This window comes from Pagrus pagrus (assembly GCF_965226575.1).
Source record: "Pagrus pagrus genome assembly, chromosome: 4".
In the NCBI taxonomy this organism is placed as follows: Eukaryota; Metazoa; Chordata; class Actinopteri; order Spariformes; family Sparidae; genus Pagrus; species Pagrus pagrus.
Window position 1 is genome coordinate 21,434,707 of NC_140188.1, and position 26,622 is coordinate 21,461,328.

At 41.6% G+C, this 26,622-nt stretch overlaps 1 protein-coding gene across 1 annotated transcript in view; it reads right to left on the reverse strand.

Moving 5' to 3' along the window:
• zbbx (zinc finger, B-box domain containing) overlaps window positions 1–25,616 on the reverse strand; it is a 57,736-nt gene extending 32,120 nt beyond the window's left edge. Inside the window, exons 1-7 of the mRNA XM_084350112.1 lie at window positions 25,424–25,616; window positions 22,875–23,019; window positions 22,269–22,382; window positions 13,826–13,916; window positions 13,169–13,220; window positions 12,430–12,539; window positions 8,690–8,785 (exon numbers count right to left, since the gene is read on the reverse strand). Of these exons, the coding sequence (XP_084206238.1) occupies window positions 8,690–8,785; window positions 12,430–12,539; window positions 13,169–13,220; window positions 13,826–13,916; window positions 22,269–22,382; window positions 22,875–22,939 (528 nt within the window). The 5' untranslated portion in view covers window positions 22,940–23,019; window positions 25,424–25,616. The remainder of the gene's footprint in view (window positions 1–8,689; window positions 8,786–12,429; window positions 12,540–13,168; window positions 13,221–13,825; window positions 13,917–22,268; window positions 22,383–22,874; window positions 23,020–25,423) is intronic.
• Between the last annotated feature and the right edge of the window lie 1,006 nt (window positions 25,617–26,622).

Sequence of the window (26,622 nt, forward strand, 5' to 3'; positions counted from 1 at the left end):
CGTTTGTGTTTTAAGTTTAAGAGGTTGAAATTATTAAGCTTATTCCTCTGAAATGTTTCATCACATACATCAGGCCCTTATAGGATTGCTCAACCCCCTGTTGAATGTTTACTAGAAGAAGAACCTGTTCTATCCGTCTATCAGTAAAAATAGTCTCGGAAAAATCGTTTCGGAGAGGCAATGTTTTGCTTTCTGAGAAAAATATAGCCCCAAGACTGAAAAAGTACACTTTTCATCAGCATTACTGTTGTTGTCCCCACTGTCTACAACTTGTGATCAACAACAACAACAACAGCGCATCAGAACTGTCGAACTGCAGACAAGAGATGAATCGATTACAACTTTTCCACAGATTTTCATATAATTAAGTACATTACCAAGGAAGTTCTACTTCAGGTGCTCTAACGACATGAGGGCAATGAGATGAGGCCACTAGAGACAGCTGCCATGAGCCCCATTTAGAGGGTACAACCTAATCATTTTAAGTGCTCCTATCTACATCACTACCATAACCTTGAAAGTCATGATGAACTCCACTTAATAGAGTTAGCTTATGCACCTTTATTTTATGTAAATGAAACCACAAAGAGTCCGTGCAGGATGACACGGGTAATGCACATCACATGACCAATCTGGTGACAGGTTTTGTATATTGGCTATACATTACATCCAATTTAAACCACAAAGCAATATGGATCTATTGACAAACTCCACCCAATTACACATCACGCATATGTCAATTCTCCTCTTACCTAGAAAAAATTCATTAACAAAGAGTGTGATCAGATATCTCCACAGTTATAGACAAGAGAAAAATGGGAAGCACAATCCATTAGAGCTTTTTGCTTTCCTCTATACCACAGGCTGAACTCATTACTCTATTCCATTAATCACCACAGACCAGTAGGGCTGCTGAGGTTAACCCGTCCTCACACTGTTATCCTGTCCTTGAAGGTGTCAGCCAGAAACACACAAACAAACGTGGAGTTGGGAAAATGTGGAAGAACTGAGACACTTGAGAAAGACAGATGCAGAATTCAGGCAAATAAGCTACAATAAAAGTTCTGTAACTTTATGATACATTTTATTGCTGGTTTTCAGTTCTGACACCTTGACATTGGGACTATAGCACCTTCACGGAGATTGACGTTGTGTGACAAGACTTAGCCAGGTTCTGCAGGACATAAGTAATCTATTGAGTACTGAGGAAAGTTATAGGATCACTTTAATCCTCACAAAATTACTCTTATGAGCCACTTCAGCCCAGGGACCTTTGTGGTGACTTTGGCAGTTTCACTCATGAAACTTTCAGATCCCTTCTTTTGGCAACACTAGACAGTTTCCACTCTAGGCCAGAAGCACAATCATATGTTTGAAGTCTCCTGGTCAGAAGCTCTTTGTTTACGCCTTTGATAGATCCTGCATCTGGTCCTGAACAGTTGCACGCGGTAATAAAGTCATTATGGGTGGATGAATCTGTACACGCCCAATCTGGCAAAGACAGACATTTGTTCTTGGTCTGAAATATCTCTGGTCTCATCAGTGATGAAAGCAGAGTGCAGCTCATTCTGTGACACTCTATCCATGTGTTGAATTAGTTCACTCAGCATCTCGTGGGAGGGAACTTGCTCATGGCCATGAAATCTTTAAGAATCAAATCTTTGTCTGCAAACAATCCAACAAGCCTGGGGACACTACTTTCCTCATCTTAACTCTCTCTGAAAGAAAATCTTTGCATTGCAAGACGTTTCAAACCGTGCGATACCCTTCTAGCTGTTTTCCTTTCTCTTTATACTCACCAGCCAACTGTGCTTACAGGTGCACATCAATGGACACTTGAGGCCTTGGTATGCTTCAAATTAAGAGCTTCTCAGATCATCACAAAGCATCTGAAACCCACTCTCTGACGGCATAAACGAAAGGGGCTCAGTCCAATCTGTAACTTTCCCAAACATTCAACCCAAGAATCGCATCAACTTCACACAATGGCCTGGTGTGTGGAGATGTAAGAGTAGGCACTGCTTTGGACTTTTCTCTCAAGCTCCCTTTTTTTATTCTTCAGACAACTCCTGTCACTTTTTGTGTGTACAACCAATTGCAACACAATGAATGCCTACAAAGAAACACATGCCAGTATCACCACCATGTTCAGACTGTGTTAAAACAGTACTTTGGGTCTTTCGCAGGTATTTTTGCACAAAATGATTGTCTTTCAGTCAGGGCAACCTACTGTAGGGTTCAAGCCACCATTCTGCCACACATGAGTATCAAACGAAAGAAGTATCAACCACATCTATATGGGCCAACCCCTAATTCGTCTGATACTCATGTTTGGCAATATGGTGGCTTGAACACAAGATCACATCATCTAGCTGTGGGCATGGTTTAGGTGTGACGGCCAGCGAGAGAAGCGACTGATGATTTTGAATACAATGATAGCTGTTGCTAAAGGGGTTAGCATTGATGCTGTATAGCATCAGTTATTTCAGAACTGGAGAGTGTATTTCATTGAAAGCAGGGAAGGCTTTTCTCAACGGAAAAGATGATTTCGCTCTCTTCCGACTGGCTTCAGCAAGAGATTGATTTACCAGCTGGCTCATGGTTCATTGCTCTGATTGGCTGATCAATTGGGTCGTCCAATCACCTGCCAAGTATTTTCTTTTTTTTTTTTAAAGTGCCTGCCCTTTCCGGAACAGTTTCTGTGGACGACTTCCCAAATGGTTGTGGGTAACAAACTAAAAGCGCGTCAGGTTACGAACCAGTAGCTATGACTTGCCTTTCTTAGGACTAAGGGGAAAATAGATTTACCCTTTGCATTTCCACAGCATGCAAGTGAAAGTGAGAGAGAGATGGGCAGGCGGTTAGCAACAAGGCAATTAGCTCAATTAAGTCTGCTCATCTACTGCTGTATAACTAAGAATTACCTGACATCAGAATTGTTATGATGCAGCACACCACACCTATCTGATACTACACAGAGGTGAGGCTAAATAAAATACCAAAACTGCTCTCTAAACATTAATTGAACCAGGTATGTGTGTGTGAGGCTGGAAACGGGAGCTAATGAGGCACTGACAAAAAGCACAAACACGGTGTTCTGATGAAATTAATATTATTTCTCTGACTCTAACTCTCATTCTCTCTCCCTCCCTCATTTTTTCCATGGCAAATGGAACAGGATTAACAGAGGAGAGAAAGAGATGCCTGCGTCAGCTGCATGTGTATAATCCACAGTCTTTATGTCCTGCCAAAATACACAGTTTTCCATGTGTGATTGTATAAGGCTATGCATGTGTACTGTATGTGTTTGAAACTGACTGAAGTGAGGAGAGAAACGGAGATGAAGAGATATAGAGAGAGGTAGAGTTGTCCTGTGTGGTTTCACAGAGCTGTTTCTATATGTGTACTTTTTGTCTCTGTCAGTGAGTATGGCTTTGTTCCACCATGGAGGCTACCCAGTAATATATGAGTGTGTTGACCCAACCAGCACTCAGGTAGCACATGAGCACTGAATAAAGAGATGGCTACATAAGCTGAGCTACACTGCATAAGGGCTGGTTAATAGTGTGCTGTTTTATACATAAACACAAACCAACACACAGGCATATATAAAGTCATATACACGTATAGAAACACCAGACAGACAGACAAATCACAGGATGTACAGGAACTGTACACAGCAATATCCATGCACACTCACAAAGCACACATCATAGCGCAGTAAATCTCCTTGTGAGTATTTCTAGATGAAAATAATAGCACCCAAGAAAACCATCTCATGAAAAGAAGCTGCTGAAATCTCACACATCCTGGGAGCAAAAAACAGTACAGCTAGCAGAAAACTGAAGATGCACATAAACCAACCGAACCTGGAGTAACTAGATAAAACTGGATACCAGCACATGCACACACAAAGACAGGTCAGTGGCCATGAAGGAACACTGTTAAAGAAAACAAAAACATCCCTTCAGAACAAAATAAGAGCAGAGTAAGAACAAGTAATGAGCTACTGAAGTTCCCTGGCTGAAAATGGAAAGAAAGGGTGCTTTTTCTTTCATCACCTTGATGACCACAACCCATAAATTTAGCTTGGTTAATAATGAAAACCCGCCTTCGACTTGATACCAAGTAGGGCCGTAACATTATGAGTGGCTGCAGTAATATGCAGCATCAGACCTGATAACAGTCACAGTGCTTCTTAAGCACTTAAAAGCAAAAATAAAGGTTAGTGACTCACTTGTCCTACCCCAAATCATTGATAATTTGAAGAGAGAGTTCATCTGAGAAGCAGCTGATTCAAGCAAAGCCTATTTAAGGCAGCAAATTAGTGCATTTTGATATCAACAATGCACCAGGATGTTTACTAGTGGGTTAAACATATCTATATCTAGTGACAAACACAAAGAAAAAGATATCTGCTTAAGATCCGATATTGAGCAGTTTAAATATGACATGATTTAAAACATCAAAGGTAATTATTTAAAAATCCATATAGATAAAGGGTTTTTGCACAATATAGCATACTCTTATAATGGCTATTTGTTCTAGCTTTGGAATAATGAGGTGCCCCTAATAAAAATGCTTTCCACACAGATTTGGTTTAATGGGCCATTGCTTGATAAATACAACCCATTGTTTGAGTGTGCGTGTGTGTGTGTGTGTGTGTGTGTGTGTGTGTGTGTGTGCGCGCGCGTGTGCGTGTGTGTGTGTGTGTGTGTGTAAACACAGGAACCTCAGAAACAGTTGTAAATTCTGACTTATATTTAGACTGCTTCTCTCCCATTGACCTCCACCAACTAACTTCGATGGTTTCTTCATCTAGACCAACAACTTGTCTCCTAGACCCCATCCCAACTAGGTTGCTGAAAGAAACTTTACCTTTAATTAGCACATCTTTACTAGAAATGATCAACCTGTCTCTATTAACAGGATACGTACCACAATCCTTTAAACTAGCTGTAATTAGACCGCTCCTTAAAAAGCCTAATCTTGATCCAGAAGCTTTAGCCAACTATAGACCTATATCCAACCTCCCTTTCCTCTCCAAGATCCTTGAGAAAGCAGTCGCCAACCAGCTATGTGACTTTCTTCATAAAAATAGTTTATATGAGGATTTTCAATCAGGTTTTAGAGCACATCATAGCACAGAGACGGCACTGGTGAAAGTTACAAATGACCTCCTAATCGCTTCTGACAAAGGACTTGTCTCTGTCCTGGTCTTACTAGATCTTAGTGCTGCATTTGATACCATTGATCATCACATTCTACTACAGAGACTGGAACACTTAATTGGCATTAAAGGACCCGCATTAAACTGGTTTAAGTCCTATTTATCGGATCGATTTCAGTTTGTACATGTTAATGATGAGTCATCCCTGTATACCAAGGTTAGTCATGGTGTTCCTCAAGGCTCCGTGCTTGGACCCATACTATTCACCTTATATATGCTCCCTCTAGGAAATATAATTCGGAAACACTCCATAAACTTTCATTGTTATGCAGATGATACACAGTTATACCTATCAATAAAGCCAAATGAAACTAATCAGCTTACTAAACTCCATGCATGTCTCAAGGACATTAAGACCTGGATGACCTGCAATTTTCTGCTGTTAAACTCAGATAAAACCGAAGTTATAGTACTTGGTCCTAAACACCTTAGAGATGCATTATCTAATGATATAGCGAGTTTGGATGGCATTAACTTGGCCTCCAGCACCACCGTCAGGAATCTGGGAGTTATCTTTGATCAAGATATGTCCTTCAACTCCCACATAAAACAAATTTCAAGGTCTGCATTTTTTCATCTACGTAACATTGCAAAAATCAGGCCCATCCTGTCTCAAAAAGACGCAGAAAAGCTAGTCCATGCATTTGTCACTTCCAGACTGGACTATTGTAATTCTCTATTATCAGGCTGCCCCCACAAGTCTCTAAAGAGTCTCCAGCTGGTCCAGAATGCTGCAGCACGTGTACTGACAGGAACTAAGAAAAGAGATCATATTACTCCTGTACTGGCCTCTCTGCACTGGCTCCCTGTAAAATCAAGAATAGAGTTTAAAATCCTTCTCCTCACTTACAAAGCTGTCAATGGTCAGGCACCATCATATCTCCAGGAGCTCATATTACCCTATCACCCAACTAGAGCATTACGCTCCCAGAACGCAGGATTACTTGTAGTTCCTAAAGTCTCCAAAAGTAGAATGGGAGCCAGAGCCTTCAGTTATCAAGCTCCTCTTCTGTGGAACCATCTTCCTGTTTTGGTCCGGGAGGCGGACACCCTCTCTACCTTTAAGAGTAGACTTAAGACCTTCCTCTTCGATAGAGCTTATAGTTAGGGCTGGTCCAGGACAGGCCCAGGCCTGTCCTGGACCAGCTCTTAGTTATGCTGCTATAGGCCTAGTCCGGGGGACAATGACACACTGAGCTTCTCTCTCGTCCCCTCTCCTCTCCTCTCCATCTGTATACATTATGCCTGTATACATGCCCCATCTCTGCATGTCACTGACTTACTTCTTCCCCGGAGTCCTTGTGCTTTCTAGTCCTACAGGCTCCCTTGGATCCTGGCCGCGCCCGGGTCGTGGATCATGGATGCGCCCACTGCTATGGCCCTGCCTGATCGTGGATGCGCCCACTGCTATGGCCCTGCCTGATCGTGGATGCGCCCACTGCTATGGCCCTGCCTGATCGTGGATGCGCCTACTGCTATGGCCCTGCCTGATCGTGGATGCACCTACTGCCATGACCCTGCCTGACACCCACCACTACTGTCGCTAATATTAGTCACATCTCTGTTACATACGTTCCACTACTATTATCGTACTGCATTGCTACATACCATCCTTGCCATTGATCACTACTACTGTTATCACTAGTAATCACATTTCCATGTGCATTTCATCATTATTGCTGTAATACATCTTTGTGTACTTTCACTCCTGTCAACCATCGCTTATAATTGAATACATTGTGATCTCGTTGATCTGCTCTGTACATGCGACATCTATTGCACGTCTGTCCGTCCTGGGAGAGGGATCCCTCCTCTGTGGCTCTCCCTGAGGTTTCTTCCGCATTTTTTTTCCCCTGTTAAAAGGGCTTTTTTTTTTTTTTTTGGGGCAAGTTTTTCCTCACTCGAATCGAGGGTCGAAGGACAGAGGGTGTCGTCTCTGTACAGATTGTAAAGCCCTCTGAGGCAAACTGTGATTTGTGAATTTGGGCTATACAAATAAAATTTGATTTGATTTGATTTGTGTGTGTGTGCGTGCGTGCATGTGAGTGTACTTTGCACAGGTGGTTACAGCTGCCCTGTACTTTACTCTTGGTGCAGTGTCCATTTTAGGTATACATATCTGTGTGTGTTCATGTATACGTGTCTACATACATAGATTTGTATCTGCAGACTAATCAGAATTGTCAGACATGTCTTCGAATGTAATACACACAAAAATTATACATTAATTATCGTAATATCTTTGCATAGTAAAATCAAGTAACAATATATAGTCCCAAAAAGGTCAAACACCATACTAACATCTAATTCAAACAGATGAACAAACTGCCTGCTTCTATTTACACACAAGTGTGTTGGCTCAAAGGGTAACTCAGTTTTATACGTTAAAGTGTGTTTACAGGTTTTTCAGAAGTACTACTCCATATGTGAAAAATGCAAAGCCCTTTGTGGCTCCAGAGAAAGCTAGATGTAATCTGATAAATTGCCCCCAGTGATGTCACACAGTGGTAAGTTGCATTTTGGATAATGTAGGGAGAATATGTGTGGAACTTAGAAAAAAATGTGGTATCTCTTGTTCTGCTATATCAGTTTTGATCATTTGTTTTTAAAACGTCCATCATGAGTCCAACAGTGTTACAGGAGTGCAATGCTAGACCAGTGGACTGCTTTTCAACACCTGGCACCTACATTACCCACAATGCAACTTAGCCGCTGAGTGACAACACTGGTGGCAATTTATCAGAGGACATGCAGCTTCCTCTGAAGCCACAAAAGGCTTTATACTACTTTTTTCACATATTCTGTAGTAGTCCCCGAGACCTGTAAACACACTTTTTTATTTGTAAAATTGGTGGAGTTTCCCTTTAATTAAACTCAATGCAGTTGACCTGCTGTCTTGTCTCTCTGTTCCATCTTTGACTGCAGTTGCTGGTCTTGGGTTGACTGCTGCCCGAGGCCTGCCCTCAATGTGAGTGTGATAATGTTTTAGTTTGCGTGTGTGTGTGTGTGTGTGTGTGTGTGTGTGTGTGTGTGCGTGTGCATTTGAGTGGGTACATATGAGTGACCAGAATGAGCTTTTGTGATAAAGGCATTTGCTAATGAGGAACATCCATTTTGTTGTCCACTACTAGGACACTGCAAACCTGCAACTGCACAATACAAATGAAGACAAACACATACACAGCCAGTGCAGACATACATTCCAGTTAATATTTTGTGTGTATGAGTGTGTGCACATACAAAAGTGAGGGCGCAAAGGGGGGGAGGGGAAAAAAGAACAAGAGTTTGATACTGTAGTAAAGAAAAGAAAGAATGAGTGGAGCTGAAGGAGAATGGGATCAGGACAGATATTACTGAAAGTATCTGTGAAAGAGAAAGAGAGACAGAGAGAGACAGACAGAGAGACGCAGGCACAGAGAGGAGAGGAGATAGATCAGATGCACGTGGGACCATGCTCACCTGGATGGGGATGATCCTGTGGAGCTTCAGTGCCCCCTTCTGGTGGAATTTGGCAAAGCAGCCAATGCAGTAGTCCTCTGTGCATTCAGCACACATCTACAATACAGAGACACGCAGTAAAGTCAGTGTGTGTGTGTGTGTGTGTGTGTGTGTGTGTGTGAATATGTGATAGAGATGGACATGATGATTTGTGTACTTATGTGTCTTAGGGAAGCAGAAAATTAAAAAAAAGAGTGGCTCTGTATGTGCATGTGCAGTATGTGCATGTGCACATACATATACCTAAATGCACTGACAGGCAGAAGCTTAAGTAATATTTGTTCAAGATTGAAACCTAAAGCCGGATATCTTTTCCTTTCCTCTCACCTCAACCTTGCCAAACAAACTTTGACAGGAGAGATGAATATTGAAATAGATTCTCTGGCAGGATGTTGCAAAGTGTGTGTGCGCCTCTGTGTGTGTTTGAGAGTGTATTAGTGTGTGTGTATGCATGCAGCCTGTGTGTACATGTGCTAAGTGTGTGTGTACATGTGCTAAGAGTGTGTGTGTGTGTGTGTGTGTGTGTGTGTGTGTGTGTGTGTGTGTGTGTGTGTGTGTGTGTGTGTGTGTGTGTGTGTGTGTGTGTGTGTGTGTGTGTTATGTGTGTGTATGTGTGTGTGAATGCATCTTAAGGGAGGTCATTATCATATCTATCTGTGAGAATCCGGTCTTATTAGTGGGGAAAAGTCCTTGCATCAGCAGGTTGGGGAGATAGGCCTAGACCGGGTGGACGGAGCACATGGACGAGGACAGGAGGAGCGGAGAAATCCAATGAAGAGGGAGGATTTGTGAAAGGGAAGGTGGGAGGGAGAAAAGGACAGAGGCTTCTTAAAATTCACTAAACAACAAACTGTAAACAAACAGCCACCGTTTGTTAGGATCCCTTCGTTTGACATGCAGGTATATTTTTCGTTATGGCGAGCAGTTTCATCATCAATCATCAATACCATGTCAAATTCAGAGAGTATAGTTAAGTGCACTCCCTTGGGGAATAGTATGAATTCAACTCCTCTGCAATGGGGCTTTCACTATTTTAGTGTGACACTGTTCTGGATCTAATGACTTAGAACATTCCTTCTTGCCACTTCTGTACCCATTGCTTATTCTAATAGAAAATGGAGCTAAACAAGGCAATATAAATGTATTGTGGATCAACGGATGTCTTACGTTCCAAATGTCTACCAGCAGATTCCGTCCCCTTTCTTTTAACTCTTTCATCTCATCTTCTCGACCTTTAAATTCTTTATCATTACTTAATGTTTTTATTTGTATTTTTATGTGATCGTCTGTGTGCGTGCACATCCAAGCCGCGACAGCAGCGACATTGCCCTTTAATGGTCCCTTAAAGCAGAGCCTAATTTCCCTTCTCAGACCTGAGGAGAAATTACAGCCACTCCCAAGAGACTAGGCATCCCTATCAGGCTGTAAGCGGCATATCACTGCGCTCTCCTGTGCTATGCAGAAGGAAATGAGCTCCCTTTCTTGCCTGGATGACTCTGGAATACAGTACAAGGCAAGGTGCTCAGTGTGTGTGTGTGTGTGTGTGTGTGTGTGTGCACATGTGATTTTGGTAGTCTGCGCCAGTATGTGTGAGTCATAGCTTACAACAAGCCCAGATGTCTATATGATTGTGTGTGTGCGTGTGTGCGTGTGTGCCTGTGTGTGTGCATTTGTGTGCTTAAGTGCAGTTCCAGACAGAATGGCAGAGACAGAGTCATAACGCTCCCCATTATTGCCATCATTATAGGGCACCCGGGCTATCGAAAACGCGCGTGTATGTGTGCGCGCGTGTGAGTGGATCGTGTGTATCTGTGTGTGTTTAGTCTATGTGCTTTCCCAGACTACTATAAGCGCTGCCATTACACCCATCACTATGGGGCACTGGGGGCATTGGGCCCTTCATTGGACAATTCAGCGCCATCATCATCAAATGCGCTATCAAGCAAATTACCACATTACATTTTAACGCAATGTGTGTGCTGCACTTAAAATAATGTATTCCACAACAAAAGGGGCAGAAAAATGGTGGCTGTCAGCTCAATCAGTTCGACCCCTCCCTCTCCTTCATTCCCTCTATCAATCTCTCTCGGTCCCTCATTGCTCTCGTTCTCCCTTTCAGAAGCATCAGTTATTCAATACTAAACCCGGCTGGCTTCGCCATCAGACAAAGGATAGGAATTACACATGAGTAGCTGAGGATCTAGAGGGCGGGGATGTGCGAGCGACTGGTCATCAAGCATGTGTTACTCAGCTCAGTTTGTCACAGTCCATTATACACACACATGCACCACAAATACACACACGCACAGTAGGGCTTTTCATTCATTTCTGCCTCTCTCCCTCTGGTTCACACATACAGTTGCAGGCAGCGGTCCCTCCTCCTGAGCAGTAGTGGATGAAGAGCGAGAAAGAATAAACAATGGTGCCCTCAGAGGTCTCGAGTATCGATGAACAGATCCGGCTAAACTGTTATCAGTGCAAACACAAACACACAGATAGACCAACAGATAGGACAGCAGAGGAACAGCGAGAGAGAAAGAGAGAAAGAAAGCAAGAGAGAGGCAGGGAAAGGAGAGAAAAAGACAGATAAACATGATGGATGGGGTCGCGACAGACAGACAGAAACAGGCAGAGATGGAGAATAGGAGGAGGACAGACAAGGATATGTGCAGAAGAGTGAGAAATAAAGAAAGGAAATGCATTATAAAAGGAGTAAGAGGGAAGCAGGTTGGTAGATAACAGGCACCTGGATGGCAGACGAAGATAATAGCCAATGCAGGAGGAAAAGAAAGAACAGAAACATAGAAAGAGACAGAGGGGACAGTACAGCACCAGAAACAATTGAATAGATAGATGGAGGTTGATGGACAGGTATAAAAAAAGAGAGGAGGAGGGAGAGAGCTATGAGTGTAGATCAAGTTACTTGACACCTGGGGCCAGATGCATAAAACTCCTCACGTACGCTTGGTTCTGTTTTATGACTCTGAGCCATTGTGGGACCGGGCGCACGTGCCAAGCCTCATTTCCACCGCCACAGGTTCTCCAACAGCACCAAAATGGTCTTTACAACCATTACACACAGCCGTGGCTATTTATAGAGGCCATACCATTAATGCATCGCATGTCCCTGTAAACCATCTTTGCCGTCATATCTCGATGATCGTTATCAAACATCAGAAGGATGTGCAATGATTAATTTATAGCACACAATGAAACAGACTTTACAAAGTGCTTCAGAACTCAGGATCAAATAAGAAGATCAGTAACGGGGACACATCGGCATGAATTAAGTAAAATTAAATTATTGCTTCGGAATGATTTTTTAAAACTGTGTGTCCATCTGGTCTGAAGTATGTGTGAGGTGCACATTCTCAGTGCACATTCTTCATTTATAAATGTATGTATATTTCGAAAAATGGTGTATGCATGGTTTTCTGTGTACATATTTTATTATAGATACTGTATATCTGACGCCTGGTTATTTTTACTACCTGTATATGTGTGTAACTATTAGTGGGGTCGTGCTTGTTTGTTTGTTTATTTTTGTCAGGTGAATGTTTGCTGAGAGCTACAGAGCTTCAATCCAAAGAGGAAATTCTGTATCTGCCCAACACAAAGTTAGTTACAAAATGTTCAGTTTTCTCTTTCACTTATGGCCATCTTTTTTGCATGTCAATGTCTGTTTGTGTGTGCACACATACCAGTCCAGCAGTCTTGACTTCACACTGTCCACAGTATCTTCCTCTCAGCCTATTTTTTCTTGTCGCCCGAAGACCAGCGTTAGTGGGTGGAGGTGGAGGCTGAGGTGGGGCTGAACAAGGAAGGGTAGTATTGTTAACACTTGGCAAGGGGATGTTTGACGTTTAAATGACTCCCTGTCTAGTCCAACAGCGTGTCAAACATACAGTAAATTATATACACAAAAAATCATAAGGAAAGTTAATATACTTATGTGTGAAATGTATCATGCAGTAAATAACAGCACAAAACAAAGGATATAACTCATTACAATAATTGTACACACTAAAGATTAACCAAATGAAGTTGCATTAACTGCTGCTGTATACATTCAACACACGCATGTGTAATGTTTTGAAACAGTCAGAGGTCAGGGTGGGATTTTGTGCCTCAGGCATTTTCAAAACATTAATAAATCCGCCAAGGTTGGCTACTGGTTACAGAGATCGATCTTTAACAAGCGAACTCCACAGTCCAGCGCCTGTGATGGCAAGCATCCACATCACAGAAGTAACCGTGAGCAAGACACTGAACCTTTACCGGTTCCCAGGGCATTGCTCTGGACTGTAGCTGCTCTTGAATGCTAACTTCTATGTGGTGGGTAGAAAGGATTTCACTACAGGTCAGTGTATCAAAGGTGTCGAGTCTACCTGGTGAAGCAACCCACAGCTGAAGCTCAGGCTGGATCTGTAAACTACTCACCTGTCAGCGGTTCATCCTTCAGCACTCGGAGCTTCACCTTGCCTGCTGACAGCTGTGGAGGAGACAGAGAGCGACAAATCAGTGGCGACAGTTTGTGTAAGCTCTCAGCTTCCTAACACTCCTTTTTGTTTATGCGTGTATACATACTGTAGGCACATTTGTATGTATGAAATACTCTGTGATCATATTCTTGTTTGCACTTTTACATGCATGTTTTAATCTGCAAACCGTTTAATAAATAAACAAAAACTTTCTACACATTGTGTACTTCAATATATTTTCAGTCTCTCATAAAATGACTTAATTTTTTTGACAACAATACTACCACCACCTTTTACAAAGAGCATTTAACAGCAGGGTCTGTCCTCTGCTGAAATTGAAATACTGAGAATTCAATCATTCTTGTTCTTTTTGCTCTCAGGCAGTCGTAACCTTTCGAAAAGGAGTTACTTCTTCCTAGTGCAAACTCAAAGACATTAGCGTGCCTCCCCTAAGATCCAGGGCACAAACTTCTCAAATCAAGGGGCAGGGTGGGAAGTGCACATGTACAAAAGGCCGTGGACTTTTTTGACGGATGCAGGCACATCGACATCTACATAGTGCATGGAAACAGAAATTACCAAATGATACACACATACAGATTAATGCATTTGGTACCTTTTGGAGCATGATCTCCTTGTTCTTCTTGCTGTTTGTTAGAGCATTACTGATTAAAGCATCACATTGTCCAGACTTCCATCCAGAATGCCTAAACAAAGAGAGAGAGAGATAAAGGGGGAGCTTTTCTTTGGCAATTATGAAACAGCAATCTTAAAAACAACCTCTTAGAATTAGACATGCGTAACTCATCTACAGTATCTTAGCTACGATCTAAAAAAACAGAAAGTGATGAAATCTGTTTCAGTCCTTGATTTGATTTTCTCATGCTTCTTTTTTTCATGAAGACACATATTCGAAAACAGTCACTCTAATGTTCATTCTACTTCAGGAGATCTGGGTATGGAGCTTAAAACACAACAATCAAGATCCTTCACTGACACACACACATTGAAAAACACAGAGCAGATGTTTTTTGTTTTGTTTTTCTAGGACAATTTCCCATTATGTTTGAGCACTTTGGTTTAACTGTTCACATAGTATACAGTATGAACCAATACAGCATAATGAATGGATAGATTCCTTATGAGCTAACATAACTGTAAAAAAAAAAATGTATTAGACCTGGGATTTAGCATAAACTGCATTGCAAACACCTTGGTATTCTTGTATTTTCAAGTGGGTAAAGTGACGGCAGGATAGATGTGACAAAACTCAGAGTTAATGCATTTTAATCCACTGAAGTACTCGAAGAGACTGAAGCATTTTAATAACAGTGTCAGGCTTAAGAAGAAGAGAAGGAACTGATGTCAAGAAAAAGAAAATAATATCAGCATGAAAAAGGCGTAACAGCACCACATAACTAAATCCTAAGTCCTTCAGACTAAATCCATGAAAAAAAAAAGAAATTTGGAAAATCACTTTGTTCCATTAGACAGAAAAGAGTGTTTAATTTATCAGTCAGTCCTTGTGTTGTTGTTAAGAGGACTTACTGTTGAACAGCAAGGAAAAGCACTTTACCACACGCCTTTACATACACACAAGAATTTGGCCTTGCCAACATAAATTCTGCACACGTACAAAGTCACAGGGGCCTAAATTTTCACACTGCGTACTTCAGTCTAAGACCAAAAGGATTGTTTTTCATTTTGTTGCAGACAACAGAGGTCTATTGAACTTCACACATAAAAACAGAAGAAATATGATTATACTGACTCCAACATTAACACACACACAGACACAGATGCAAATACAAGAACATGAATGCAAATGTGCACACGTGTGCATACACACGCACACTCATGCAGGATGATCCTGTCAGTTGCAGAAAGTTGAGAAATGGAGAGGGATCCTCATTTAGACGGGAGTTATTCATGCTCATGTTGTTGAATTATTTATGCTATTTATGCTATTGTGATGTCTGGCTGTCTTTGAAAGAAGTTTATTTTGGATTGAGCTGGCAGCCTGTCAAGGCACAGGAAGTCTGACTCTATTTGCGTGTATGAGAGAGTGTCTCTTTCTATCTGTGTGTGTTGCGTGCGTGTGTGTGTGTGATGGCAAGAGTTGCCAACAGCCCTGACGCCGTTGCTGTGCTGCGCTGACACTGAGGGTGGGCGTCAGGTAATCGCCCTGGCCACATCACCTTGGCAACTGGACTGTCGCTAGGGGAGACAGTTGAGGCACACCCCTGTCGGTGAGAGATGACAGGGTGTCCCCTCAGGACAGGCAGCCTGGAGAGATAAAGTGTAGGTGCGTGCTTGAGTGTATCTCTGCGGACTCTGCATTAGCAAAGATCTCATTATCTAATCCACACAGAAACACACTCAATTACACCCACATATACACATACTGTATGAGTCAACACGCACTTCACAATAATAATGGCTTAATATTGTTTTTAGAAGCATACGGATGCACACATATTCCCACAGCTGATGTTTCTCCGTCTTACAAACACACAAATATACAAACACACACTTCTCAACAATCTCAACCTATTGTATCAGTGCAGCTGACAGACCTCTCCAAACTGTAAAGTTTAATCAGCATGACCAAAGTTCAAACACTTTTAACCAAGCATAACAGCGCGTGTGTCTATACATGTGTGAGAGAGCGAGAGAGACAGCAAGAGAGAAATGCAGTGACCTGACTACACCTGTTACACAAAGAGAGAAAAACACACGCGTTCACACACTACTATCACACATTGCACCTTTCACTGTCTAGTGGGTGGATAGCAGATGACAACCTCCGAGTCACAGCTTGCATATTGGAAACAAACATCAAACGAGACACCTAATACCACCTCATCAAAAAACATTTCTTCATCAAAAGCAAAGCAGAAGAAGCACGGTGAGGAGAACACTTTCACATTAGCTCAGAGGAAGCTCATAATTCGTAATGATAAAAAAGATATATTGAAATGAAAGGAGAGGAGACGCCAAAAGATTCAATTCAACCCGAGGCAAACACCACCTGTCGTAGTTGGACACACTCATGTCTGACACAAGGACATGCACACAGACGTATACACGGCTATCACCTTTAACTGACCCGTCTCACCCAAAGGGAGAACTGACAACATCTGCGTCCCGCAAGCACACACACATGCAAACGCACACACTTTGAAGTCTAATGCCAAAGTAATCGTGTCCTCTCTCGATTCCCTCTCTCCCAGGGTGAGACGAGAGGACAGGGCGAACTCAGAGACGGATTAGACGGGAGAGATACTTACTAGAGACAAGAACAATTCAGACATAGAATCCTACGAACACATTTTAGTCCACACACACAGACAGACACAGCACATATTAGGGCTTGAGAAACTATTATTTTTATTCTCAATAAACGGCAGACTTTCAAGATTAAATCGATTGTTTTGTCTTTAATATGTGAGATTGTTGTGCTCATCACAATTTCCCAGAGACTAAAGTGACGCCTTCACATTGTTTCTTTTCTCCAAAAAACAGCCAATTAACCAGCAAATGTTTTACATTTTTGCTTGAGAAATGACTTAAACAATTGGTCGATTATCTAAATGATTTTCTTTCATCAACAAAATAAACTGCTGCAGCTCTAACACATACAGACTGAAACAGGTACCTGAAGGAAATGAGACGACAACAACACATGTTGGCCAAAAACAGAAGAAAGAATAGATGAAGGCTGAAATAAAGAGGGAGTAAAAGAGCCAGTAGAAAGAAAAGCACAGCACAGAGACGGCAAAGAAAGCAGGGGAAAAGGGGGGTTCCTCAACTGTACTTTTAGATAAGGCAAGAGCTAGTGTCTGTAAGCTGTGTAGGGCTAAAGACAAAGCTACATTAAATCTGCGATCCGGGCAGGCCAAAGCAGAGAATGATGTACTGCATTTGCCCCAAGCCGCTGCTCTGGCTTTATTATCGCCTGTGTACTCTTCACAAAGTGATTATACCGCACCTCCTCTCAGCAAACTGAATTTGTTCGCTTATTCTTTGGCTGGGTACGAGAGGGGGAGAGACTCTGTGCGTGTGTGTGTGTGCGTGTGTGTGTGTGTGTGTGTGTGTGTAGCCCGACTAAGACAGAGATGAACAATTCATTGACTCCGGGAGCTCTGCGATCTAAGAGAGGAGCAGATAGAGAGAAAAACAGAGTGGTGCATAACACAGACACACAGTACACTACACAGCCTGAGCATAAATCACAGCTTGAAGATCTCCAGTACAGACTTGTCAAAGATACACTCACATGTAAGGGAGGGAGCTTAGAGAAAATCCAGGTAACCTACACATCTGAGCACCTGATTAACCGCCAAACTCCCCATCCTTCCTGCTCTCTCCCATGTCAATCAGAGAGAAGCTGATGAGAAGTTGTTTCCTCTTTTTCATTAGAGGCGTACCAATTAATTGATTCAAACTGTTAAGCCGAGTTTCACATCTGAGGGACTGCTGCATCGCTACACACAGCTTTCAGATAAAAGGAAGGAGGGAACTGCAGGAACATTAATGTGGCGCTCAATTGTAAAAGCCTGACAGGACATGTGCATCTGTTTTATTTTAGTGCCTAATAAGGTAATTTCCTCCCTGACTGCTCCTCTTCAATGCCAGTTCATTTGTTTTAAGCTTCATCACATCTTCTACAAATTTGTCTTCTACCTTCCTTCTGCTCACTGTGTCAAATGTATATTCAAGAATGTCGACCAACAGACAGCAAATAAAAAACACAAACTGTGTTTGGAAGTAACTTTGGGGCAGTAGTTAAATATAAAAAGCTAATCTTCTGACCCATCTCAACTGGCACAAAGGACTTGCTATGACTCCCTGCTTCCCGTCTTCTGCTGGAGCAGCAGTAGCCCGAGAAATGAAAAAGCGTGTTGAAGTGTTCTCCTTGACAACAGCTCTGAACAGTCAAGACTGATTAGTTAATTGCATATGAAAAAACAAACCAGCAGAGCATTATTTATCAAGAATGGCCTGTCTGAAAAGAAAAGTTGGCTTGTTTTCTATATAAACAATGAACATGAAGTAAAAATTTGAAGAAAAAAAAAAAAAGAATAATTCTAAATATGATGTTATCATTTCATCAGTTACCTTTCAGCCACTTCACATCCAGAGTGCACTATTTCATCTACTGACATACAGCCAGCTGAGCCTCTTCTCCTGCCTTCACACACTACCTTGAACACATACACAAACTTTCTCTGTATCTTTCCGCCTTCTTTCAAGCTGGCTCACACACACTAAAATCTTTTTCGGGCTAGTGATATTTCAGAGATATACTGCAGGGTTTTAGCAGGAGTCCTGTCCTGTAGCGGTCGAGAGGAGTTGATTAAGGAGGACAAGACATACAGATCTAAAAAAAATGTAGTACTCTCTGTAACGGGCAAAGTGTTAAAAAAAATACACAAACAACAAAGTGCCATTATTTATGGAGGGCTAGTATCAAGTGACACACACAGGCAGCCACGCACACACCTTGTCGTATCTTGGGGCTGGTGGAGCGGTAAATGTTGCAGTATTTCAGTGTGACAGGAAACACTGTGTTTATGTGCTTATCGTTGGTGCAGCCTGGACAAGATGGCCCTCTCCCCATACTGATGTATGGCTTCTTAATTAGAGCTAGACCTCCACTGAGAAACAAAGTAGTATTTATACAGGCGCGCACACACACACACACACACACTTACACACACACACCTCCTAAAACAATAAGTACATTAACCTACAATTATAATCTACAATATGCATTTCCTTGTTTGTTCATGATGTATGAATATAAACCAAAGGAAATACATCATGTGGAACGAGTGCCTCTCAGCATACCTCTGCTCTAAATCACTGATATTGTAATTAGCTGTGCTGGCTGTAAATGTGTGTATGTGTGTGTAGATAACCTTTCTGTGGCTGTTACATTTTGCAGGATTCTGTGTGTAATATATGTACTCTGCCTCTCCCTAAAACTGTGTCTAAGTTATGTGCTCATATATTGTGATATACACCTCTATTAAGATGTTCTCCATAACTTCACATTGGGTAACGCATCTCCACACTTATCAATGAAATTAGGTGAGCTGGGAACAGAGAATCAAACAATCACGTTAATAACCAGTGTTTGTTTTCATTCTGCAAATTAATTTCTTGTTCACACCGGCTGGGGTGCCCCTCAATCTGAATTTGTTGGATGATAGTCACAGTAATGGGCAAGGTACATACTCTATAATGAAACATGGAGCAAAAATAAATGATTTTTTGTTTGTGAGAGTCCATTAAAGAAGGGCACCTACGATTTTTATATTTTAAGCGTCACACAAACACTTACACACATACTAATGAGCCACTAGAAAACAGAAAAACATACTGGAGACAAAATTACAACTGATGTTCAGCTGATTGTATATGATGACTGTCATGATGACACCGATCATGATAGAAAGTTTCCATTGCTTATGATCAGTTTGCACACTGACTCAGGCAATTTCATTACATGCAGGCCTAGCCCTTACAAGAGAGAAATACAGTTAATCTGCCTCAAAGAGAACACGATCACAACGTGTTCCTACTGCAGGCAAGTTAAGAGTAGACTTGTGTTAATATGATGTTGTGGATTTGGGAGACAAGACATGTCTGTACTTGTGTTGTCGTGGATGTGTGAAATGTCAGCAGTCACAGCCAAATTACTGGTCCAATTCAAAGTCCATATCTAAGTAAGTACAGTCCAAATAATTGCTGTTCAAACTTGCAGTTCTCAGTAATGAGAAAGGCCTTCACCCACATAGGTGCAAAACCTCAAAGATACTGTGTTAATTCTTAATCTATAAAGTTAATACTGTACTCTTAATACTGTCACAAGAGCACCCTTTGTTTTTATTCTTTGTTTTTTCAGATGAAAGACTATCAACTGAAGGACAGCGTCTGGGCTCTAAATGCTCGCTGAACAGTATCATGGGAATAACATGTGGTTCCATTGTGCTGAACTTAAACTTTCAAAGATAATGAAACTTTCTTTTCACCTTTTTTGTAATTCTCGCCTTTCATCATTGCCTTCGCCTCTCAAAATTAAACAAATATGGGAGAGATATTTACAGAAATAAATACAAGCATTTGCTGGGCACCAGTGCACATGTTGTACCAGTAAACATTTAAGCCTCTGTAGATCCTGTGCAATTACTCTGGAGTTAGGAGTTATGACAGTTAATATATTGCATGCTATAAACAAATTTAATCCTTATTGGGAATATAGTGGAAATTACAGGGGCAAAACAAAAAGAATGTCAAGCAGAATACAGTGCAGACTGGTACAATCATGACTTGTAGTTTTGATTATGAGAGGGAAAAGTAAGAAAAGAAAAACTAATATGAATGGAGTACTTGGGTCAGTACTTGTCTCTATGATCTTCCAGTTTAGTCTTCCTTCTTCAGTTTACTGTTGCTTATTCTTGCGTCCTCTGTTTGTGCTAAGTGTGCCGTCCTTTTAACGCGACATGAGGGGAATATTGTTGGCCATCGATTCCAGTGAGGGAGGCTGCATTAGAGCACTGACCTTTAGAAGAGTCCACTACATTTATGAGCATGAACCTACTTCATCTATAAGTGGCCTTTTTCAATTCTCTGACCGTTCCTTTTTTCCTTTCATGGGATCCTTTTTTTGACCTTTATAGGGAGAGAAGTCATCGACCTCCCCCTCGCTTTCATTTAGTCTCCTCCTCCATCCATCTCTATTACTCAGTGTCTCAGCTTTCTTGTTGCTTGCTCTTTTACAGCTGTTGGAGTCTTTTTCACCACCTTACCGTACCTGCTTAACCGACTCCTGTCTCTCCATTTGTCACCTGCTCTGTTCTCTATGTGTTTAGCTGTGACAGTCTGGACTTAATTTTATCCAGCATCTATACATTAAGCCACTTAACTACCAATTCGCTGAATTAAATCCTCTGTCCCTCGACTTTCTCTGAGCAGTGCCCTTTACTGTCTGGTTCCCCCTCTTCCTTCTCTGTCTTCTCTGGTTCCTGTCTTTTCCTGTCTCTTTCCTCCCCATCTGTCCACAGATGGTAGTTTTATCATTTTTAAGCTCACACTGGCAGTTACTGTAACCAAGATAATGGTACAATTTCAGTATCAGAGCATGCCAAATCAAATACTGTATATATTCCAGTATTCGAGAAAATCAGGCATGTAGCTGTTGAGATATCCTGCATTGTGTTAAAGTGTTGGACAGTCACAGGCAGACAGATGGAGGGCTTCATTCTTAGAGACCTGTTGCTCGTGGGTAGGGCTGAGCAACAGGTCGAAAAATCATTATTGTGATATGATACTATATATCTTAGGTCTTAGAATTTGGCTCTGTATTGTGAAATGGCATGAGTGTTGTCTTTTCCTGGTGTTAAAGTAATAACATAACGTAGTTGGTTGGCCAGAGAGGGTAGGTGGTTCGCATGCGACATATCAGTTTTGTTTGTCCCGGTCACTAGCGTTGGGAGTAAACAGTGAACATTAGTGTTCACGGTCATGGCTGAACAAACAAAGAAAAGACTGTGACACAACAATGAATAAATATGTAAATAACGGTACTTTTATAGCAACCATTTTTTAGTGTTATAATTACCGTCTCAGAAGACAACATTCACTTTTCGCCCTCATGTGGTGCTGTTATGGAGGCATGGCAAAGCTGCCAACTGCCAACTGACTGACATCACACGGGCGACACTGGATCTCTGGGAAGCAGTGAGGTCCAAAAATACACCTGCAATTGCCGCTTCCGGAAATCTATGAGTTTTTACAGACCGTTTTACTTGTTCTGATACTTGCCTTCAGGAATTTAAATCTACCTTAGTTCTGTTTCCTCTTACAGCTACTGCAGCCCATCCTGCACATACTTCACTACCCTGTGTCCCCTCTCTCACTCACCCTATCTCCTACTTCTGCTTTCTACTATCTTACTTCCATTCTCACCTCCCCACTAAGGTCTGCCCCTCTCTCCTCCTCTGTCTGTCTCTCCCTCTCCTTTCTTTTCTCACTGCTACACTAATACTCACCCTCTCTCCTTCTTCTCTTTACTCATGCTCTCTTTCAGCTGTTGCAGTTTCTCCTCCATCTCTTGTCCCTCTTGGCCCAGAGTCACCGTCTTCAACTGCAGCTCTTGCATGTTCCTATGGCAACATAAACACACACACACACACACACACACACACTCACATTTATGCAATCAATCAATAACAATCTATCATACAAATGACCTACTTTGTCAGATTGGGCAGCCAGGCTTTCATCAATATGTTCAATTCATCTGCTGCACTAGCAGATCCCCATTGCCATGACTGATCAATACTTTAATCAATTAGTCACTGGATCAGGGTGCCGCCAAGGCAGACATCAATTAAGTCAATTACCTGTTGGAAATGAGAAACTACATAGGAGACTGGGCTCAATTTTGCATTGCCCAATAGGAAGAAAACAAATACACTGCTCTGAATCAGAATCCAGGTCACATGATTAACTCGCCTGAAACTCCATTTTGTCAAATGCTCATTCTCCGGGCAGAATTTTAATAGGAACAGATGGAAACAGTATGGCAGCCAAGTAACCCTAATGGGCTTCTACCTAATGCCTCAAATGACATAATTGATCTTATCTCATCTTACCTGGCTTTGAGCTTGACGGATTTGGCCTTGTTGTTAGGAAGCACCACAAAGCCATTTGAATTCATGCCTCTTCTTTCTGGAGGCTCAGGTATTCCTCCTGTGTCCTTCGTTTGGCTATTTTTTTTCTCTCTCCGAAGAGTCTCTTCTGCAATAAAAACCAACAGTAATAGCATAAAACTGGCTATCCCACTGAGCCCAGGCTAAATCACGCACTGCCATACATGAACGCTGCTGCAGTAAAACGAGCAAAATAGCAGGCACGGATTTTGCTCTAATGTATAAGAGGCAGCTAAAACAGGCGATCCAGTGTGTTTAAATTGTATCTAGCAGACTTACTGTATTGACGAATGACTGGCAACTCTTTCCACCAGTAAAAGCCAATTAGCCAGTAAGGTAGATATTATATATAGTTAGAGCAGGAGAGCAAGGCAGCCACACCTGCTAGCCTGCTCAGCTTATTGCAAAGTGACATTAGGTGGAGGTGATTATTAGCTACAGTGAGTTTCGCTCACTGTGGGTAACCTCAAAGACCCTGACATTTCACTTATTGTTACCTTGTATGAAACTTCCACCCACCAGACGAAAACAACAGTACAGTATAGCAGACTGAAATCAGAACCTTAATAGAAGGTCAGCTTCAATGATAGCTATCTTACAGACCTTTTCCACAGAGGGCATTTTTACTTGACTACTCTACTATCTACTACCCTTCAAGTAAAAGTAAAAGATTTAAACCTTTTTTATGCACACACAAGAATTATATTGCTCAGATTTTGAGCACAATTTTGTCAGTGAGCACTTCTAATTTGCCAAGAAAATCCATCCACCAAACAGGTGTAGTATATCAAGATGCTGATTAAACAGTACGATTAGTGCACAGGTGTTCTTTTGAAAATACAATAGCTTATGTTACAGTATAAATGATGGACTCACTTTGCTGTTAAACTGTTAAGTTACATGTTAGCTGTATCTGTTGTATTTAGCTCAATGTTGAAAAGGGTACATTTTATCATTTTCTTCAATCATAATTATTAGAACTCCAAAAACATATTGGAGGTCTGCCAAGTTAACAGCAGACCTCCACTGTATTTTGAGCAAGGGAAAACCCTGACACTGTCTTCCCAATACAGTGAAAACCAGGATTCATCCAGGAAACACTTACAAACTGCCAGATGACATCAAAGGTGAGCATTTGCCCATGCAAGTCAGGTCAAGACCCTGGTGAGGATGACGAGCATGCAGATGAGCTTCCCTGAGAAAGTTTCTGACAGTTTGTGCAGAATTTCTTCAGTTGTGCAAACCATCTCTGGGTGGCTGGTCTCAGACAATCATGCAGGTGATGAAGCGGGGGTGTGGAGGTCCTGGGCTGGTGTGGTGTCGGCCTGCGGCTGAGCTCTGGTGCACATCCCTGCAGTCAGCATGCCAATTGCATGCTCCCTCAAAACTTGCAACATTTGTGGCACTGTGTTGTATGGGCGGCTGTGGCTCAGGAGATACACGTAGAGCAGGTCGTCCAGTAACAGGTCGCTGGTTTGACTTACCAGCTCCCCTGGCTGCACGTCAAAGTGCCATTGAGCAAGATATTGAACCGTAAATTGCTCCTGATGAGCAGGTTGGCACCTTGCATGGCAGCCTCTGCCATCAGTGTATGACTGTGTGTGTGAATGGATGAATGTGACAAGTGTTGTAAAGCGTTTTCAGCTATTGGGACCAGTTCAAAGAGCACCTGTGCATTAATAATGTTTTTTAATCAGCATTTTGATATGCTACACCTGTCAGGTGGATAGATTTTATTGGCAAAGGAGAAGTGCTCACTATCACTAACAATTTTGTTCTCAAAATCTGTGATATAATTCTTTTGTGGGCATAAAAAAGTCTTCAATCTTTTACTTCAACTTGTAATATCATTAACAATGGCCCTTGAAGCTATACCAGCAACCTAATATGTAGCTGCCTCGATTAACATTATCAACACCTGTGTTATAGCTATGCTTAGGTGAAGATGGTCTTTTGTAGGCAGACTGAAGCCTGTAGTTCTTCTTGACAACAGCAGCTGTCAAAGCTACACCTTCATTACAGAAGCATTCAGGTGACACTCACAGTGGACATCTTTGTTTTTTTGGCAAAAATGGCTGAAAGCGTATCATTATAAGTTAGTTCAGTTGTCTTGGTCCAAGCCAAAATTGTCTTTGCTAAAGTTTCTATCCTATTATAACTAATATAGCTAAGTATTTGCCCATGACTAGCATACAACAAGAGTCAAATGGGGAAATGTGGCTACATTTAGCTGACCCTCGCGTTAGGTAGACTAACGACAGTTTTCCTGCGCAACAGTTACCAGGAAGGAGTCTGTGTAAAGAGGCATTTGACTAAAGCTAAAGTGACCAGTGACTCACCTAAAAAGCCCTAAGCAACTGTCGTGCAAAGGTGACAGACACGATAACTGAGAGTGAGTCAAGCTAACCAGGCCTCATAACTCTACGTTAACTTTAACGTAACTTGAAGGACATTAACTTAATTCACACAGCTGCTGAAAATACTCGACTTACCTTGTGCTCTGTGACTGTCCTCGGTCTACCCGCTCATGCCAATATAATCAGTCTTTCACCTTTACATTCAGCCTGCTTTATTGTCATTTAATTGAGCCCAATGTTTAAATAATTCACGGTTTTTATTTCAATATTTCAGCTTTTCGCCGGCGGCATGCTCCAGCCTCTGTGCTCAGGGCGTTTGTGTCGGGCTGGCGTTACTGTGGCAACCAGCGCCCCTCTCGCGATAGCTCCGCAGCTGGTGAGCGCCGCTCCACTGACAGTTATTATGTAACCTGTCCTCGGTTTTACCGGAGGTTGTTTAGTTTCCCCATGTGTCTGCTGTTATGAACTTTTCCCTGTCTGAATTTGTTAGCTAAAGTTCAACTTTTTAAAGGAATTAATATAGCATGCTTTTATTTGTTCAGGGAATAAACATCGGATTCAAAGACATAAAGTCCCATATTGCCTCAGTAATCATGGGCAGCGGGAATTCCCTTCTAATTAAAATACTCACGGCACCAAGATAAATGTTATAGCTCTGATTGGAGCTTTGAACCCTTGTGTTTTGTTTTTTTTTCTTCAGCAGACTTCAGAGTTGTCTTTAGTCCTCAAAGATGATCTTGTTAAGATCTTTCATGTTGACAATCATTAGAGATCAGAAGCAAAATAATTTCTCATTCATCCCATAAGAGAAATGTGCTAGAATGAATTTGATAACGCCGAACTGATGGATACAGTGTGCATGTGTGTCAGCAAGAGTGCTTATGTTTGTTTGTCTGCAGGAAAACTGAGCCACCATGTGTCTGTTTATTAGATAAAAGTCTACAGTGTATATACAAGCGGAGATAAATCTTAATTATTCAAAAGTCGACAGGCCACAGAGAATAAAACAAGACTTGACAAGATAGTTAACTATTTACACTGCAATACAATCCGGTCAATAAAAAGGATAAAGGTTTTGTTTTCATGTTTAATTTTACATCGCTTTAACATTAAACATTTAGGAAAGCATTAATTAAGCATGGAATTTGCCCATTTTGCTTCATTAATATGATATTTCCCAAGGAAAATAAAGCTCTGAATTACAAAATAACTTTTTAATGTGTCATATAAATAAAACAGAGCACAAAAAGTCCTGCTGCAGCAGTACCGAGTGTTTGTATCAGAACATAGAATATTCTATCGAAATATACTAAAAGATTAAATAGCATATGCTT